The 20,926-nt window shown below is 52.3% G+C and overlaps 2 protein-coding genes across 4 annotated transcripts; one reads left to right on the top strand and one right to left on the bottom strand.

The window, feature by feature from the left end:
* Positions 1-108: 108 nt before the first annotated feature.
* HIRIP3 (HIRA interacting protein 3) lies at positions 109-15,899 on the bottom strand. Its single transcript, XM_083152388.1, has 7 exons — positions 15,694-15,899; positions 11,502-11,622; positions 5,031-5,154; positions 3,311-4,629; positions 3,075-3,234; positions 2,714-2,812; positions 109-1,304 (listed from the first exon to the last, which is right to left on the bottom strand). The coding sequence occupies exons 1-7, from the start codon at positions 15,762-15,764 to the stop codon at positions 1,117-1,119; spliced, it is 2,082 nt and encodes a 693-aa protein (XP_083008514.1). The 5' UTR covers positions 15,765-15,899; the 3' UTR covers positions 109-1,116.
* On the top strand, positions 15,863-20,926 carry INO80E (INO80 complex subunit E). 3 transcript variants are annotated; one of them, XM_083152398.1, is made up of 8 exons: positions 15,863-16,002; positions 17,667-17,762; positions 17,972-18,042; positions 18,139-18,188; positions 18,572-18,647; positions 18,724-18,814; positions 19,199-19,327; positions 19,529-20,926. In XM_083152398.1, exons 2-8 carry the CDS (start codon positions 17,685-17,687, stop codon positions 19,748-19,750), a joined length of 717 nt encoding a protein of 238 aa, XP_083008524.1. In that variant the 5' UTR covers positions 15,863-16,002; positions 17,667-17,684; the 3' UTR covers positions 19,751-20,926. The 3 variants fall into 3 exon arrangements, with proteins under 3 accessions (XP_083008524.1, XP_083008525.1, XP_083008523.1); XM_083152399.1 differs by having other exon boundaries at positions 15,956-16,002; positions 18,721-18,814; XM_083152397.1 differs by lacking the exon at positions 15,863-16,002 and adding an exon at positions 16,181-16,204 and having other exon boundaries at positions 18,721-18,814.

Below are 20,926 nucleotides of genomic sequence, written 5' to 3'. Positions count from 1 at the left end.
CCCCCCCCCTCCCCCAGCAGAAGGACGTAGATGCCCTACTTGCGCAGACTGGAAGTATATACCACCCTCCTCCCTGGTAACAGGACAGCATCAATAAAACAGCACAGGGAACGCTAGAAAATAGTTTATTACTTTTAATTTGGTGTGATGAGAAACCATCAGAATTCAAGGCCCCGTCCACCCAGAACAGGCGCCGACGGCCGTTTTCACAACTACGAATTCTGTTCTTTATTTTTAAATGTGAAAAACAAAACGTTACAAATGGCAAAATATTTACGTAAAACAAATAATATATAGAGAGAGTGCTAGCCACACACCGCGCCTAGGATACTTATTTTTCAAATGTGAGTGCAACACACATGTATATTTCTAAATAAAAAATTTAATTTAACAAATATCACTCTGCAACATTTATTTACACAGACGTTTAAAAGCAGTGGATAAAACGGACTTCATACAGAGAAAGTGAATTCAAAGTGGACGGACAAACGGGAATAGAAGTTGGACATTCAGAAAAGCGAAGGAGAGAACATATAGGAGTGAGGGGTACAGGGGGGGGGGGGGGGAAGATGCCACTAACGTGGGCTTAACGTCTCATACAGTTATACTTAGAACCTTGGCACATTTCTGTGTGGGGGTAATTACATTTAAACACAAACGCCACGTGCCGTTTCGGAATAGTGTAGAGCGCCCGCTGGCACCACACGTTGTGGGGGTGGTGAGGGAAGTTTGTGGGGGACAGCTCCACTGTATAGACAAATAGGGTCCATGGAATTTCTGCCTACGTGGGCTTGACACAAGCATAGATAAAGAAAAAGGGTGGGAACTGATGGCCACTGGTGACATTACGGTGTTATTAGGTGGGCAGTGACATCACTTAGGCAGAGGTGCAGGTTCCTCTATGATCATTGGTTAAATGGAATGCATGGGTATATACACGATATCCTGTACACGGCCACAGTTTCATTAAAAGAACCGCGCTTATTAGGTCACAAGAGAGCGCGAGATGATTGGTGGAAAGGCAGCAGGATAATGACATCTGTAGGTGCAGTGACCTCATCTTCATAGTCCATTCCCCCCTCCCAGCACTATGGTGGAGACCGGGACGTTAACTCGTCATTCGCTGTCACCATCATCACTGATGATTCCCTTCAGACAGGACCAGTCCATTGGCTTCTTCTTACGGGGTGGACCTTCCTCGCCCTCAGAATCCGATGCCACATCTTTGCGGTAGGCAGAGGGGGAAGCATCGCGGGACGGGGAGGTCTTATACGGGTTCCAGGTACTGCGGCGCCGGGGTCGTCCTGCAGAGGAGAAAAAAAGGTAACATTTTCCTCTAATTAGGTCTCCACGGTGTCATTCATCTACAAGGCAGTAGCTGCAGTACAACTCCCAGCATCCAACAGCTGACAGAGGATGCAGCTATATACCAATACACCCAATATAACACGCACCCGTCAGCTACACACAGGGAGGACGCCTAGCGCTGATCTGTGAGGACCCAGCGACAGCACGGAGGCTCGGTACGGAGATAACAGGTCCCCCGGATGTACTGCGTCTCTCACGTTAATGACATTCTGCAATCCTGGTCCTATAGAGTTCTTACAGCAGAACACCCAACTCCAAACTTTCTGTTTTATGTAATAAAACGTAAAAATCGATTCTACAGGGGGTTCTATGCCAAAACAGGTTCAGCACCGGACCCGGAGGACCAAGACCGGAGTAGAATGGTGAAACTGAATAGGGCCAGAATTTGCTGGCAGACTTTATTTTTCTTTTATCAATCATTTAGAAGGTGTGAGTTTGCCTTGCAAACTATTGCAGCTTTAAAAAAACACGTCTGCACCTCCGGCAAATTCGGATATTATTACATATGTCCCCCAGCCTTGTATTTAGGTGACCGTTTCCAATAGACTGAGGGAGCCAATCAGGAATGGTCTGGTCCTGGTCTAGTTTGAGCTACACAATAATGGTGACCATTACTGGTCTCAGCTAGAGTGGACACGAGGGCCGGCAGTATCACATCTGCTGTCCTGGAGAAACCAGCACCTGCCACTGTGTAGTGCACCCTAGCAACGGTCTGGTTGCCATGGCTTACTACTAGCACCAACCAGCTCCTGTCATGTTTCATAGACAGCCTGGAATATGGAATTTAGGAGCTTATCAACTGCTACTGTATCGCTCTGCAAGTGTTGATCCACACGCCCTAACGGTTTGAAAAACGACAAGCCACTGCTTAGTGGATAGGCCCGAGTCCCAATATTGGTAAGTGGATACATGCTGGTTTAGGGTAATAGGGTCACGCAGACACTGCCCTAATATTATTTAGGGTTCTATGCAAACCTAAAGAATAATGGTCGACACTGACAGACTGTCAACACAAGATAACGCTCAATAAAAAAAAAAAAAAATGTTTTTTGGCATCAATGTTGACACCTGAGCACGCCGAGTCCCACTTTGTCTAGTGCTTTGCTCGCCATGCTTTGGCCGTTTACGGTTCGCAATCGAAGCCCACGATAAAGTATGAAAACGTCCCAAAAATGTTTGGTCAGAAATCGTAAAAAAACACAAAAAAAAAACCTCCCTCGACCATCTCCATGCTGACCTTCTGTTAATGTCGACCAATCATCCGTGTCATGCAGTAGCTCCTCCTTCCATTACCAATATAATTAATCTAGTGAAGGTAAGAGCGCCACCTCCTGGACGGACTCACCGGCTGTCGGTAGGATATTGCTGGTGTCTAACTCCGCCAGTTCTGCCGCCTCCTCCCTCTTCAGTCGCACAACGCGGCATTTCTCCAGGCTTGGGTTCCCTATGATAGAGATCGGCACTTTCTCAGTCCTCTTATCCGGTTAGATAAAGAGCCTCCACACCCACCCTATAAACGTATAGCGCACATCTCTAAGTGCCAAGCGGCAGCCAACTGCAGTCAGATTTACTACCTTACGCTAAAGTGCGATCTAGGCAGCTAGAGCAAGGAAATCATGACGCACAAGAATACACCATTGCACCCCTGTTTGCCTCCGAATCAGCCCCTATTCTGACCAATGAGCACACAGACATCAATCTCTCACCTTTTACCCCCAACTCCTCCAGCTCATTCTTCAGGACCTGCACCATAGATTTGACCGAGCGGCAATCCTGAAACAGCTTCTTGTAGTTCCTGCGAGCACCGCAGGTCAGGATGTATCTCTTCAGCCGTACGATGCTGGGGTTGTCTTCCTTGGAGGTGACCTAAGAACAGTAGAGAAAGACTTTCATTACGGTGCTTTTGGATAGAGCAGGTCTTCCGATATCTCCCACAGCTTACCTTGCCCTGCTTCTTCTCGCTCTTCTCCTGTTTGCTGGATTCCAAGTCCTCAGACGAGTCACTATCTCCTCCATCTTTTCCTCGTGCTTTCTTATCTGTTCCGTCTTCCTCCTCGCTGTCCTTGGAATCACTGTCCTGAGTGGCTTTCTTGTGCTTTCCGGATTTGCCCGCTGTCCCTTTACGCTCGCCTGGTGTTTTCTTGGCATTCTTTACTCCGTTGGGTTTGCTGGTTTGCTTTGCCGATCTCTTCCCCTTGGCCATTTTTTCCTCTTCCTCACCATCGCTGTCTTTATTTGACCCACTGTCTTCATCACTCTCACTTTTATCTACATTCTTTGGCACTGAGCTAGGTTCTTCTTCACTGTCACTATCTTTCTTTCCCGAATTCCCATCTTCCTCATCACTGTCACTATCTTTCTTTCCCGAATTCCCATCTTCCTCATCACTGCCGCTGTCTTTCTTTTCTGAATTCCCCTCTTCCTCATCATTGTCGCTCTCATTCTTTGTTGTAGGATTCTCCTCCTCTTCGTCATCATCTTTCTTGGGTTTGGTCTTTACTGCTGGACCTTCCTCCTCGCAACTGTCCTCTTCGTCACCGTCTGACTTGGCCTCTGCTTTGACTTCTGGCTCACTTTCGGAGTCTGTCTCTTTTTGCTTTTTGAGTACTCTCTTGACTGTCCCTACCTTTTTCTTGATTTCCGGCTCATCCTCATCACTGTCGTTGCTTGATTCACTGTCACTATCTGTCTCTCTCTTCTGAGATCTCTTTGTAGTCTCAGTGGCACGTTGCTTTGCTTTCGGCTTGGCTGCTGTCTTCTGCCTAGAAGGACCCTGGCTGTTACTGACCCTCGACTTTCTCTTCTTTTGTATATCCTTTTGCCTGGTGTCAGCCAATTCTGCATCGCTGTCGGATTCTGCCTTTTGTGCTGTCTTCTGAGTGACGGTCTCGTCCTCCTCACTCTCACTGGATTCTACTGCAGGCTTCAGCTTGCCATCTGCCCCTTTTATTGCCACGCCCTTGCGAGAGGCAGGCTTTTTATTTGCAGAACCCTCGGCATCACTATCTGACTCTTCAATATCACTGTCCGTATCATCCCCTTTCTGCGGTCGTCTAACACGCGCCCGCGGTGTCCCTGTTCTGTCACCGCCTGCCTCTCTGCCCTTCCGGGGTGCGCTCTCTTTCTTCTGTGCTGGCTTTCCTTTCTTGCTGGCAGCTGCTGTTTTGTCTGTCTTGGATACAGGAGCTTCTGGAGAACTTCCGGACAGTCTCTTGGCATCCCTCTGTTCGATCCCAGAATCCTCCTCTTCTGACTGGCTGCCTGGAAGAGAAAGCATCACTGAGTCACCAGGCCATCCCACCCAGCACTCTGACGCTCCGCCACGTCTGGTCCGACTCTGAGGACGTCACTGGAGCCAGCTAGTCCTGAGGGGAGACCTGACAATCAAGGCCATTTTCTGAAGGCATTTACCAACATGTCCAGTAGTTGAAGCCATGAGCTCAGTAATCGGATATTTTAAGGCAATATTACCAAAAATACCAGCATGGCCTTAGCCAACTCATCGCCACTGGACATGAGGCTTCCAAGCCATGCGGGTTGTGTCTAAGGGGCCGATGGCGTCTGACTTATTGCCTATCCATACCACACGCCGCACCTACAGGCTAGGCTGTAATGGTGGGCAGACTTCCCATCCGCCTTATAAGACAATCAGTGCTGCTCACCACCGAGTGCTTTCTTTTTCTTCCCAGGTGGCTGCTTGTTCGCTGGCACATCATCACCACTGTCAGGACGCTTCCTCTTAGTCACTTTAGTGATCAGGGGCTCATCATCGCTGGCATCTTCCTCCTGTATAATACAACACCGTAAGAGGGAGAGCACAGAGTCAGCCGAGAGAGAAGACAGCCGGCGCAGTAAGTAAGAGAGACTGAGCATCGACAGCTGGAACAATAAGTAAAAGAGACTGAGCATCGACAGCCGGCACAGCGAGAAAGAGAAAGAGAGAGAGAAAGAGAGACCGACCAGACAGCCGGCACAGTAAGTGAGTGATCATCAACAGCCGGAACAATAAGTAAAAGAGACTGAGCATCGACAGCCGGCACAGCGAGAAAGAGAAAGAGAGAGAGAAAGAGAGACCGACCAGACAGCCGGCACAGTAAGTAAGAGAGTGATCATTGACAGCTGGAACAATAAGTAAAAGAGACTGAGCATCGACAGCCGGCACAGCGAGAAAGAGAAAGAAAGAAAGAGAGCGAGAGAGAGAGAGAGACCAGACAGCCGGCACAGTAAGTAAGAGAGACTGAGCATCGACAGCCGGAACAATAAGTAAGAGAGAGTGAGCCCAGACAGCCAGCACAGTAAGAGGGAGAGTGCACAGACAGCCGGCACAGTAAAACCCCTTTCACACCAGCAACCCATCATTTTTGAGTGCCGGGTCATTATGCCAGGTGCAGTCTGACCCCCTTTCACACAGAGCAGGAAATTGCCGGGTTAAAGCTTTTCAACCCAGGAATTTGCTGAATAACCCGGATCTTGAATTCTGGGTCAACAACCCTGGTAAAAAGCTGGGTTGACCCTTTCACATCAAAGAAAAACCCGGGTTATTCAGCAAATTCCTGGGGTGAAAAGATTTAACACAGTAATTTGCTTCTCAGTGTGAATGGGATAAAAATGAGCGCAGTCAGCCTGGCACACTGAGAGCGAGTGAGTGCCCGCAGTCAGCCTGACACAGTAATAGCGAGTGCCCACAGTCAGCTGGCACAGTAAGAGAGTGAGTGAGTGCCCACAGTCAGCTGGCACAGTAAGAGAGTGTGCACAGTCAGCAACCACTACTCCGTGCAGTGCAATCTGGTATAAGATTAGCACCCAAAAATAACATTGTAGGATGGGATTATACCACCTGGATGTATGAAGCAGCAGAGAAAGGGGCTCTACACTACAGATGTAAGTCAGTCATAGAAGAGAGGGATCCATTAATTACCCCAGAAGTCCCCTGGTGTCCCCACAGGTCCTCTGATAAAGGTACAGAGGATCACACACTGAATACGGCAGATTATAGCACAGGCTGTATATAGCAGAGGTGAGCATACATGACATAAAAGAGGTCATGGCTACAGTAAGTCTATCCAGGCCAGCTGCTGTAGGACTACACGTTCATTAGTTTAGTGGGGTGTGCAGGTATTTTGGTATATTTCAGTAGAGCTACAGGGGTTGCTGTACACTGTCAGCGGCATAATGTGTAATGGGCATCATGGCGTGTGGCAATGTGCATAATCCTGACGCATAGTGCTATTTTTTTTATATATGATATTTTTGTTTCGAATGTAAATTTGGAATATAAAGTGTTCCCTGCCCGGGGGTCAGCACCTGCTCTAATATAATCCTACCATGAACACTAAATAAAACACAACCTGGTGTGGGCACTGGGCAGCGGGCAGGTTACCTGTTACAGAACAGCTAATTACTAGCTTGTGCTGGCTTCCAGGATAATAACAGTAATCTGAGGCCGGTACCGGTCATTACCGCCGTTATCTGTAGCCGGAGACCGGAAAACAGGAGGCTGCGGCCAGCACAGAAAAGTAACACACCTGCACACACCACACGCAACACACCTGCACACACCACACGCAACACACCTGCACACACCACACACCTGCACATACCACACGCTTACTACAACACCAGCTCCCACAGGCAACACACCTGCACATACCACACGCTTACTACAACACCAGCTGCCACAGGCAACACACCTGCACATACCACACGCTTACTACAACACCAGCTCCCACAGGCAACACACCTGCACATACCACACGCTTACTACAACACCAGCTCCCACACACCTGCACATACCACACGCTTACTACAACACCAGCTCCCACAGGCAACACACCTGCACATACCACACGCTTACTACAACACCAGCTCCCACAGGCAACACACCTGCACATACCACACGCTTACTACAACACCAGCTCCCACAGGCAACACACCTGCACATACCACACGCTTACTACAACACCAGCTCCCACAGGCAACACACCTGCACATACCACACGCTTACTACAACACCAGCTCCCACAGGTAACACACGTGCACATCTCACACAGGGAACACGCTTACTATAATATGAGCTCCTACAGGTAACACAGTGTAGCATGGTAACACACCATGCTACACCAGCCCTCCCTCCCGTCGCACTACACCAGCCCTCCCACACCATGCTACACCAGCCCTCCCTCCCATCGCACTACACCAGCCCTCCCTCTCGTCGCACTACACCAGCCCTCCCGTCACACTACACCAGCCCTCCCGTCACACTACACCAGCCCTCCCTCCCTCCCGTCACACTACACCAGCCCTCCCTCCCTCCCGTCACACTACACCAGCCCTCCCTCCCTCCCGTCACACTACACCAGCCCTCCCTCCCTCCCGTCACACTACACCAGCCCTCCCTCCCTCCCGTCACACTACACCAGCCCTCCCTCCCTCCCGTCACACTACACCAGCCCTCCCTCCCTCCCGTCACACTACACCAGCCCTCCCTCCCTCCCGTCACACTACACCAGCCCTCCCTCCCTCCCGTCACACTACACCAGCCCTCCCTCCCTCCCGTCACACTACACCAGCCCTCCCTCCCTCCCGTCACACTACACCAGCCCTCCCTCCCTCCCGTCACACTACACCAGCCCTCCCTCCCTCCCGTCACACTACACCAGCCCTCCCTCCCTCCCGTCACACTACACCAGCCCTCCCGTCACACTACACCAGCCCTCCCGTCACACTACACCAGCCCTCCCGTCACACTACACCAGCCCTCCCTCCCTCCCGTCACACTACACCAGCCCTCCCTCCCTCCCGTCACACTACACCAGCCCTCCCTCCCTCCCGTCACACTACACCAGCCCTCCCTCCCTCCCGTCACACTACACCAGCCCTCCCTCCCGTCACACTACACCAGCCCTCCCTCCCGTCACACTACACCAGCCCTCCCTCCCTCCACACTACACCAGCCCTCCCTCCCTCCCGTCACACTACACCAGCCCTCCCTCCCTCCCGTCACACTACACCAGCCCTCCCTCCCTCCCGTCACACTACACCAGCCCTCCCTCCCTCCCGTCACACTACACCAGCCCTCCCTCCCTCCCGTCACACTACACCAGCCCTCCCTCCCGTCACACTACACCAGCCCTCCCTCCCTCCCGTCACACTACACCAGCCCTCCCTCCCTCCCGTCACACTACACCAGCCCTCCCTCCCTCCCGTCACACTACACCAGCCCTCCCTCCCGTCACACTACACCAGCCCTCCCTCCCGTCACACTACACCAGCCCTCCCGTCACACTACACCAGCCCTCCCTCCCGTCACACTACACCAGCCCTCCCTCCCGTCACACTACACCAGCCCTCCCGTCACACTACACCAGCCCTCCCGTCACACTACACCAGCCCTCCCTCCCTCCCGTCACACTACACCAGCCCTCCCTCCCTCCCGTCACACTACACCAGCCCTCCCTCCCTCCCGTCACACTACACCAGCCCTCCCTCCCGTCACACCACACCAGCCCTCCCTCCCTCCCGTCACACTACACCAGCCCTCCCGTCACACTACACCAGCCCTCCCTCCCTCCCGTCACACTACACCAGCCCTCCCGTCACACTACACCAGCCCTCCCGTCACACTACACCAGCCCTCCCGTCACACTACACCAGCCCTCCCGTCACACTACACCAGCCCTCCCGTCACACTACACCAGCCCTCCCGTCACACTACACCAGCCCTCCCTCCCTCCCGTCACACTACACCAGCCCTCCCTCCCTCCCGTCACACTATACCAGCCCTCCCTCCCGTCACACTATACCAGCCCTCCCTCCCGTCACACTATACCAGCCCTCCCGTCACACTATACCAGCCCTCCCGTCACACTATACCAGCCCTCCCTCCCTCCCGTCACACTATACCAGCCCTCCCTCCCTCCCGTCACACTATACCAGCCCTCCCTCCCTCCCGTCACACTATACCAGCCCTCCCTCCCTCCCTCCCGTCACACTATACCAGCCCTCCCTCCCTCCCGTCACACTATACCAGCCCTCCCTCCCTCCCACTACACCAGCCCTCCCTCCCGTCACACTACACCAGCCCTACCAAACCCCTGTTCCCGGCTGCTCATTACCACCCGGGAATGGATGTGTGGGGTTCCTCGGCTTCATTGTGGCTTGGTGCGAATCTGATTATAAGGGTCAGTTCCTTCCTGTCATTTGGGAACTTGGGGCGTAAGCACAAACCTGACACCGCTACACGAAGACACCTCGCGGTACAGAGATGGAAGAACTCCACCAATTTCCTGCAAGTCCAGAAACCAATATAGACATTGCAGTGACCTTCCCCAAACACTGCCCATCATGCCCATCAGGAGAGGTCAGAGCTGGCTGACCTCTACCCCAAGAGTTTCCTGCTTCCTGGACAACCTGCCGCATACGTCCCCCTGTCTACACCATGTATAATGCAGCAGGGTACAGTGACGAAGGTCAGTGGAGTGTCTCTTTATCCAACCATTAGGATATACTACGGTCAGTGACTCTGCTCTTATGGTCACCATTAGTATACCTGCGTCATCCATATACAGTAGGTGAGACCCCCAAAACATCTAGAGCGCTGCGAGAGGTACAGTCAGAATCTGCGTGCATCTGTCACACACCACACGTGCAAGGTGCCTTGGCGATGTCACTCACAGTGCGTATGTACTAGCACAGCGACTTACAGTACAGAAGCATTTCGGAAAGGTTAACAGGAAGGAACGCAAGACAAATGTCCGGTCCTTATTGGTGACGCGTTTCTGGCTGCAACTGCAATTCGTACGCAGAAAAAAAATGGCAATGGCGTCCCAGGACATGCGGCCATTCTGTGCAACATCACTACTCAGGTGACTGATTCTTCTGTCTGCGATCGAATAAAGATGCAGCTGGCTTAGAAATCTAATCATTATCTGAATCAGTACATGGAAAACGACCCCCACCCCAAAGAAAAAGAAATGGTTGTGACCACCACACCCATTGTTCTGCTAACCACAGACAAAGCTATGCGAGCCCAGATTTGCAGACTGCTCAGGTAACTTCACCTGCAGGCTGCAATAATCAGCCCGGAATCTTGGTCACATGACGTACGTAATACCAGGTTTCTGAGGCTGGGGACGTGCCAAGTGTGTTACAAAACCCACAATATACCAGGCGGGACCATTAAGAGAACCACTTGTGTGGCACAAGTCTCGGGGGAAGGGTAACACCAGGGAAAGAAGGGGATGGGAGAGGTTTCAAGTTATCGAGAGGAAAGTGTTCCATGCAATGTAATGCTCAGTACCTGCTCCGATTCTACATGTAGGATACCCAGACATTACCGCTTATCATGAGACGAGGCCAGCGCTGGGTCTGACGGGTTAATGAGCTGCTTTCTCATAGCTACAATTGCGAAATCTCCACTCTCAGGTGCTGCATACACAGAGAGGCGGATGTGCAGTAGGGGGGGCAGGACACGAGAGCGATCAGAGAGCGGTGCAGCTCCTCCATAGAGGGCTGATCATGAAGTGGTTTTGCCGGTTACATCACTTCAGACCCCTAATGGGGGTTTATCTGGGCAGCTGTAGTCTTCTCCAACACCCGGAGCGATGTATGGCTGGGTCTCATGGGCCAGTGAGCTCTGCAGGTGGCTGGCTATACCAAGAGTCAGACCAGAATTGGACTCACTTTCCTCCTGTCAAAGGCAGACGGCAAATCCACCCAGACAACTATCACCTCTCCCTCCCCTCTTCCGCCTACGCTGGTCTGTCCAGACCAGATAACCAATGCAATGCAAGAGATGGGAACGCACCTTCGTGATTCAGAGGGGGACACAAGGAAACCTTAATGATCAGAGGGGGGACACAGAGGAAGCGATCAATGTGTTAATGCTGTGTTTGCATCACAATGGTTACCATATCAGGATGGCATGATGATGTATGCAGTTCCTGGGAAATCAATGGGGCTGGTCCGATCTAACGTCCGATGGTGAAGCCGATGTCCAGTTGATGTTCATCTTTTTGAGCACATGCATAGTGGCTTGTACGGGTCACAATAGGACACCCACTAACTGAGGCATTTGCAACTCTGCCTCTGATACCCCCCAAAGCGATAGTGATATAATTGTATCCCCCAGTTACCTGCATCTTCAGCAGCTCCTGCTCTACAATCTTCTTCAGCGTCTGCCGCTCCTGCGGGGACAGCGAGTTGCGTTTGGCGTGAGCCAGGAACTTGGAGCGCACCATAGAATGGGAGAGGACACTGCGGGACAAGACGGGAACAGCAGACAGATCAACATGACAACTTCCTACATGATGTATGGCAAACAGCATACAGTGACATCACTATCACATGGGGAAGCACAGCGGCACAAGGTTAGCATTGCTGTCTTACAGCCCTGGAGTTTGCTGCAGAATGTGACAACATGCACATGTGCATATACTGCGACCGTAACCACTACACCCAGTGATGTCACCCTGCATCACACAACCCTACGCACAGGGGCCACTCACAGTGACATCACAATGCTTTACACATAGTTATCACACACTGCGACACCACAGCCCCACACAATGGTGTCACACACTGTCGCCATGAAGAGAAGTATGTCGCTGATGACATCACCGGTCCTCCCACCCAACGGCTGGGGAACGCCTGCGTTTTGTGGGGCACTCCCAGAAAATGATACGTTACCGCCCCTGAATGGACGCAGGGTGTCAAGCACCCTGCGTACGGTAAGGATGGCCATTGATCATTTTAAATCATGGCCAATGTTGAATACTTTTGCCATCGATGTGGGAGAACCAGATTGTTTCCCTACATCGATGGCAAAGGAGAACCGATGTTTCTTTTTTTTTGTTGTTGTTTTCTTCAAGCTGCTGGGACACGGAGCATAGCTCCGCCCCATACACCCAGAAGTCCAGCCCCCGAGTTCTGATTGTCCCAAGGGCCATTTAGTCAAAGATAATGGATGACCATTGATACCTAAAACTATCGATGGTTATCCATCAGATAGTTTACAATTATCAATGGCTGGTTGCAGAATCGCCATTGATGGCGACTGCACTGATGGCCATCCCTAGCGTACAGACAGCGAAGGCTAGCCCTTGCTAGATCTGCCCATACAGGTAGTTTGCGCATGTGCAGTTATCCGACAATCAGCATGGTGGCGAGTTAGCAAAGGACTGAATCAGGCCCTATGTGGGTAAAACACATCGCAACCTCACATAGTTATAACACTGACCTCACACCGCTGTAAACACTGATGTCACACAACCCCACATGATTGTATAAAACGGGCATTAGTGTTCCTTCTAGGAACCAAATGAGGCAGGGCACTGGAGGGGCAGACCGGGCACGCCGACGTCACTACAGGAGGCGTGCCCGGGCCGCAGCATCACCAAAGGAGGCGTGCCCAGGCCGCCGCATCGCTGAAGGGGGCTTGCCCGGCCATGACTACGTCACTGAGCTGCCGGGACGTAGCCATGGCCGGGCAAGCCCCCTTCAGCGATGCGACGGCCCGGGCACTCCGGCGGGACAGACTGCAGGCTGATTTAGTGGGGCGCTGCTAGAGGGGCAGGGCGCATTTTGCACTTTAAAATCCGGGCAGGGCGCAGCGCCCCGCTAAAACAGCCTAGCGGGAACACTAGGGCATGTCCCAACAGTGGCCCTCCAGCTGTTGTGAAACTACACATCCCAGCATGCCTTGCCATAGTTTTAGCATTCCCTAATAGCAAAACTGTCACAAAGGCATGATGAGACTTGTAGTTTCACAACAGCTGGAGGGCCATAGTTTGGACATGCCTGGTATAATGCAATGTAACATCACACAGCACCGCAGCCATAGACCCGGGAAGCAGGCGCCATGACATCACATATGGGAAGCAGGCGCCATGACATCACACAGCCCCGCAGCCATAGACCTGGGAAGCAAGCGCCATGACATCACATATGGGAAGCAGGCGCCATGACATCACACAGCACCGCAGCCATAGACCCGGGAAGCAGGCGCCATGACATCACACAGCCCCACAGCCATAGATGGGAAGCAGGCACCATGACATCACACAGCCCCACAGCCATAGACCCGGGAAGCAGGCGCCATGACACCACACAGCACCGCAGCCATAGACCCGGGAAGCAGGCACCATGACATCACACAGCCCCGCAGAGATAGACCCGGGAAGCAGGCGTCATGACATCACATATGGGAAGCAGGCGCCATGACATCACACAGACCCCCACAGCCATAGAGGGGCGGCAGGCGCTATGACATCACACAGCACCGCAGCCATAGACCCGGGAAGCAGGCGCCATGACATCACACAGCCTCGCAGCCAGAGAGCCGGGCAGCAGGCGCCTGGTATAATGCAATGTGACATCACACAGCACCGCAGCCATAGACCCGGGAAGCAGGCGCCATGACATCACATATGGGAACCAGGCGCCATGACATCACACAGCCCCGCAGCCATAGACCTGGGAAGCAAGCGCCATGACATCACATATGGGAAGCAGGCGTCATGACATCACATATGGGAAGCAGGCGCCATGACATCACACAGACCCCCACAGCCATAGAGGGGCGGCAGGCGCTATGACATCACACAGCACCGCAGCCATAGACCCGGGAAGCAGGCGCCATGACATCACACAGCCTCGCAGCCAGAGAGCCGGGCAGCAGGCGCCATGACATCACACAGCCATAGAGGGGCAGCAGGCGCCATGACATCACACAGCACCGCAGCCATAGACCCGGGAAGCAGGCGCCATGACATCACACAGCCCCACAGCCATAGATGGGAAGCAGGCACCATGACATCACACAGCCCCACAGCCATAGACCCGGGAAGCAGGCGCCATGACACCACACAGCACCGCAGCCATAGACCCGGGAAGCAGGCACCATGACATCACACAGCCCCGCAGAGATAGACCCGGGAAGCAGGTACCATGACATCACACAGCCCCGCAGCGATAGACCCGGGAAGCAGGCGTCATGACATCACATATGGGAAGCAGGCGCCATGACATCACACAGACCCCCACAGCCATAGAGGGGCGGCAGGCGCTATGACATCACACAGCACCGCAGCCATAGACCCGGGAAGCAGGCGCCATGACATCACACAGCCTCGCAGCCAGAGAGCCGGGCAGCAGGCGCCATGACATCACACAGCCATAGAGGGGCAGCAGGCGCCATGACATCACACAGCACCGCAGCCATAGACCCAGGAAGCAGGTGCCATGACATCACATATGGGAAGCAGGCACCATGACATCATACAGCCTCGCAGCCAGAGAGCCGGGCAGCAGGCGCCATGACATCACATATGGGAAGCAGGCGCCATGACATCACACAGCCCCGCAGCCATAGACCTGGGAAGCAAGCACCATGACATCACATATGGGAAGCAGGCGCCATGACATCACACAGCACCGCAGCCATAGACCCGGGAAGCAGGCGCCATGACATCACACAGCCCCACAGCCATAGATGGGAAGCAGGCACCATGACATCACACAGCCCCACAGCCATAGAACCAGAAAGCAGGCGCCATGACATCACACAGCCCGCAGCCATAGACCAGGGAAGCAGGCGCCATGACACCACACAGCACCGCAGCCATAGACCCGGGAAGCAGGCACCATGACATCACACAGCCCCGCAGAGATAGACCCGGGAAGCAGGCACCATGACATCACACAGCCCCGCAGCGATAGACCCGGGAAGCAGGCGTCATGACATCACATATGGGAAGCAGGCGCCATGACATCACACAGCACCGCAGCCATAGACCCGGGAAGCAGGCGCCATGACATCACACAGCCTCGCAGCCAGAGAGCCGGGCAGCAGGCGCCATGACATCACACAGCCATAGAGGGGCAGCAGGCGCCATGACATCACACAGCCATAGAGGGGCAGCAGGCGCCATGACATCACACAGCACCGCAGCCATAGACCCAGGAAGCAGGTGCCATGACATCACATATGGGAAGCAGGCACCATGACATCATACAGCCTTACACAGAGGAAGCAGACACTGTGGGGGGGAGGGGGGTATGAACTATGATGGGATGTTGCAACAGATTAGTTATTTAGCACCTTCTAGAAGATGATAAGAATAGCTGATTGGTTGCCCATAGCAACATCCCATGTGAACTAGAACTCCCATCTTAGTAAATTTCCCCCGTGACAACACACAGCCCTACACAGAGGAAGCAGCCAGGCAGGCACCGTGACATCACACAGCATGACAGCCAGGCACTGGAACGTCACACCTGTACCCGCACACCCGGAATGGCGCTATGACGTTGCTATGACGCTCGCACCTGAGGTCGGGGCTTCTCTGGAACAGATCCTGGGTGAATCTCCGCATCTCCCGCTCTACATCTCCCGCCATGTTTAAACCTGTACTCCGGGAATAAGATACCCCGCCCCCTGGCTCTCATTGGCCAGGCCCCGCCCACTAGCGTCTCATTGGCGGAGCAGTATTTATCGGTCCTCACAGCGCATTATTGCCGGACTACAGAAACATGGCCGCCGCCTCTCATCCGGCGGTACATCTGTGGTGGGCGGGGCCGCCTCAGTAGGAAGTGACGTTATCGCACAGGAAGCGGAGTGCACAGTCCTGGCGGAGGGTAAGTACAGTATATGATATATATGTCTGAGGGGGAGCTGGGAGTCGGGCTCCCCAATCCCTAACTGCATTTTAGCTCCAGCCTGTGACCGCCATTGCGGGATAATGTGATTTCGTCGGCCGACCAGATCCGGTCGTGGTTGTGTAACGATTGAACGATGTAATCGTACGACCACTCACAGCATGATGGATCTAATGTCACTGCAAATGCGATCTAGCTGTTATACGTGCTCATTTGTGTTATCAGTGTGTGACCCCCTCCATTGCCAGTTATCCCCTGAGTGTGACCCCCTCCATTCCCAGGGGTCCCTGCGAGTGACCCCCTCCATTCCCAGTTATCCCCTGCGTGTGTCCCCCTCCATTCCCAGTTATCCCCTGCGTGTGACCTGCCTCCATTCCCAGTTATCCCCTGCATGTGACACCTTTAAGTTTTTTTGGAATCCCCCCTCCAGTCATTCTGCATGTGTGGCCCCCCTCAATTGTTGTTCCCTGCGTGTGCCCCCCCTCCTCCACTCCCAGTTATTCCCCGCATGTGACCTGCAGATGGGGCTGATGTCATAGGTGCCGCTTTTATGTTTTTGCTGGTGGCTGCTCAAGCCAAAAATATAGAGGAGTGGCTTCATGGGGAAGGGGTGTGGCCACAAAATAATACCAATTTATATTATATTATGGAGCACAGTTGTCTCCAATATTCAAATTATGGCAACACATACATAAATGCCCCCACAGTGCCAGGTACATAAATGCCCCCACAGTGCAGGTACTCCGCACCCACAGAATCGGCACCTATGGCTGATGTAACATGTGCAAAGAAGAGTTACATTTGGGTGGGGTTTGTAATTCAAACTGATATTTTTATTGCAGTGTAAGAATAAAGCAGCCAGTATTTACCCTGCACAGAAACTCATCCAAATCTACCTCTCACTGCACATGTTACATCTGCCCGGGTGCCGGACGGCTCCCCGACAGTCGGGATTCCACGACCCCCATAGAGGGAGAATAAAATAGGTGGCGAGCGCAGCCCACCACCGAGCCCGCAAGGGGCTTCATTGCGCACTCTACGATGTGCAGTCGGGATTCCGAAGTCTGACTAATGACTGTCGGAATCCCGACTGTCGGAGTATTATACCACACCCCATCTGCCCCTCAAGAAGTCTCCAGTTTTTTTAAAGCGGCAATCATGTACACTGCAAAATCAAACTGGTTTTGCAGTGTAAATGATTGCTGCTTTAATAAAATTGGAGATTTCTTCCCAAATCTCTCACTTTCTGAATCTCTCATCCTATTAAATCTCACCCAGAATTTGCTTTTGCTAGAGAACCAAAATCAGGCCCTTGGCGTGCGGAGTAGATGATTCTGATTCTAAGTAAGAGCAAGAGGGGCCTGCGCGTTAGAGCTCACATTGTAAATTGTGTGGACAGAAAGAGGTGACTGAGAACATTAGAACGTGCTTCCAGAAAGTTCTGTCTATTCGGGTCCGGGTTATGTTCTATACAACGTTTGGGGCTTCCCCGCAGGGTGCAACAACTAGTAGACACATCATGTTCATTGCTGACAAATGGAGATGGTCTCTGGTATAGCTTCTGTAGGGAGTAATGGCTGGTGGGGAAGGAAATCCATCTGCTGTCTCCAGTAATATATTCCGTTTAAATCCTGTGTACGCAGAGAACCCGAGCAGTGAGGATGAACGGCCAGGTGGACGAGGTGGACTATAAAAGAAAATACAAGAACCTTAAGCGGAAGCTGAAGTTTCTCGTCTACGTGAGTGTGAATCCTCAGCAATATGTGGCATGAGGAGGGGTGTAACCTGTGCGAAGTGGCAGCTCCTCTGGGTATGCTGCTGTGGGGCTACAGCTGGGCCGACCTATACAACGTCCTCAGAAAGCCTATTATGTAAGGTGTAATCTGTGTCGTGCTCCTTACGTATAAGAATAGAGATTACATTAACCCTGTAAATCTTCCATCTCTAGGAGCAGGAATGTTTCCAGGAGGAACTGAGGAGAGCGCAGAGAAAGCTTCTGAAAGTTTCCAGAGATAAAAGGTAACTGGGGCCCTGCACCCCCTGAGCTAACCGTCAGTCACCCATCGCACTAACTCGCCCACCCGATGTAACCTACTGGTCTCCTCTCTCCGGCAGCTTCTTGTTGGACAGAATCCTGCAGTATGAAAACGTTGATGACTCGTCAGGTAGGATATAATGACTTCTGAGCTGGAAGAGATAGAGGGTGGGTTCAGGCAGGGGTAATGAAGAAGGGTATATATCATGTAGGGTATTGTAGACCTAGTAGGAGGCATGTGGGAATTAGTGTGCATTCTAGCACCCGCCATCTTTGACAACCCATGCAGTTCATGTTACCGGTCTGGGGTGTTGCTGTCTGCTGTGGTGATTCTAGCTCAGTGTGGTCTGTAGATCAGCACTGATATTCAAACCAGACCTGTGCTAGATACACAGCAGACAGCGGCACCCCAGGCAAGGAAGAGGAACTGCATGTGTTGTCAAAGATGGTGAACGCTAGGAATTACATGGCAGCGAAGGTGGAATATGGACTTAATCTTGTCCTTACATCTAGATTCTGACATGACGGCGTCGTCAGAGAACAGTGACACAGAGGGGTGCCGCGACCACAGCACCCCCACTACTAAGCGGTGAGTGCAGTCTTATTCCATCCTGCCAGCATGGCTTGTGTATCCTGTGTGCTAACCACATGTCACTGTACAGCAGGAGAAGCCCATCTGCAGGACCAGCCTCCCCGCCACCCTCCTCCTCGTCAGGCCTGTCCTTACACACGTCCGGGGGGCCGTACCTCAGTGCAGTGAGTATAAGATGCCCCCATCACTCCTCTCAGGCTTTTCCCAAACACTGGTGCACATGAAAGGCCAATGGGTGACCTGCTTTCATGTATTTAACATTGCTAGGAGAATGTTCCATCGGATTGGTTGGCGTGGGATACAACACCTTTTTGTTGTGTACCTAGTTTAAAGCCCATCATTCAATAATTCTGTTTATGTTCATTTATTATTTGCGAGCTTAAGGCAGTTTAAAACGTAAGTTCTTATTGGGAAGGTTTTGGGGGCTCCACCCTCTGCCAACGCTTTATATATCAGGGTTGTCCCTTTTTGTTTTCACCCCCCGTTCTATCTTTGCCATCCCATCTCATGATTTGTGTTTTCTCCCCTTCACCTCTCCCCCTCATCAGATGAGCTCACCCCCCTACACCCCGTTCCCCTCGGAGTATCTGGCTCCCATCCCCAACTCCACGCCCCCCAAACTCGAGAGACCCAAGAGAGACCGAAAGAACCGCGGGGTTAAGCCCAAGAAACCCAAGGTACCTGTGAGTGTATGTATGAGAAGGATATTGTGTGTGTGTGTATGTATTTATACATGTGCGTATTCCTGTGTGGTCTTACACGGACGTATTGTAATAACGCCGTTTAATGGTGAATATTCTCTTGTTTCTTTGTCTTCCACCTTCTGATCCTCTCCCTTTCCCGTTTCCTCTGTCCCTAAATTCCTATGACCTCCCAAGATCGCCCTCAGCTCTTCCCCCAGCTGTGGTGGAGTCCTGCCGTTCGGCTCCCGCTCCTCAGGCCTGCCGCCGCTGTCCTCCTCCAGCAAGCATACCCCACCGCCCACCATCCTCAGCACCGTGCCCCAACAGATGTTCAGTGACGGAGGAGAGGGGAGTGGGGACGAGGGTCCCTTGGACGGAGACGAAGAGGATGATTTAGTGATTGACATTCCCGAGTAGCGCACGGATATTCCTGCTCCTGTTGAGTGACCCGTCCCTGTACTCCTTCTGGAGTTAGCACTCACGTTGTGTCTGCAGCAGCTCCCCGTGCTTGTCTTATAATGTGCTTCGGAAAGACCTCCTGATATAAGGTGGTCACTGGGATCTATATCACCAGGCCTTCAGTGAATATGACAGAAGACAGTCAAGCCTCCGTCAATAGAGGCCGATCAGCTCAGTGACCTGGTCTCCGGTGAATGTAACTTGAGCCACCAGGAAATGTGCTAAAGTGCAAGCAACCAATCGGCTTCTGCTAGTGCAGTGTAATAAGAAAAGCTGACTTCTGATTGGTCTCAGCGCTGCTCTCATTAGTGTGTGCAGTGTTGGTCTTTAGATTGAGGAGTTTATAGTCCTTAATGGTAGATTTGGGAAATGCTCTCCCCATTCTGAAGATTGACACAAAATGAGGTCAACAGTCATAAAGTCGACATGAGCTTTGCAAGGTTTTTGTCTCAAATTTCGATGTGTTGACATGGACACTGTGTCGGTGTACCGCTGCGCTCGCCATGTGTTGGGCACAGTGCCACATTTATTAAGGCCTGGATTAGATCATATACAGCAGCTAGCTCAATGTCCTCATTACTATTGAATCTGGTTCCTGGATTTTGTTCTGTCCTGCTGCAACTAGGAATGAGCTGTCGGTATACTGTGTGTCCTGTGCGCTTCTTGTCAGTATACATATGGAGCCCCTCTTATTTAGCTCCAGCTGGCTGAGAGCGACGTCGGAACGGGGCTTGCAAGCGTCCAGCCTGAATGACAGGGGCTCCAGCTGTATATATTAGTGCCACTGCTGCTTATGAGAACCTCTGTGCAGATATACAGTGCGTGTGTGATAGTATATATATCTATCTCATGATTCTAAAATAAGTAACATAGCGCCACCTACGGGATGCAGGGTGGTTTTGCATTTCAAATCAGTTTTGTCCTGACTGATATGGTTTCCTATCTGGTTTGGGAATCCGAATTACCAGGAATTTGGGGATTATATGAAACCGTTCCATGTGCGGAGGCTTCGCAGGTCCTTAGAACTGAATATAACGGAGTTAAATTCGGATTGCCGGCACAGTGAAGGAGGAGACTCACCGGGGTCAGCGAGGAGGAGGAGGAGGAGGGTGGGGGGGGGGGTGGTTAGGAGTA

The sequence above is a fragment of the Crinia signifera genome, chromosome 7, assembly GCF_055691185.1.
Source record: "Crinia signifera chromosome 7, ASM5569118v1, whole genome shotgun sequence".
Taxonomy (NCBI): domain Eukaryota; kingdom Metazoa; phylum Chordata; class Amphibia; order Anura; family Myobatrachidae; genus Crinia; species Crinia signifera.
Note: the sequence above shows the minus strand (reverse complement) of the source record. Positions and strands in the feature narration are given on the sequence as shown.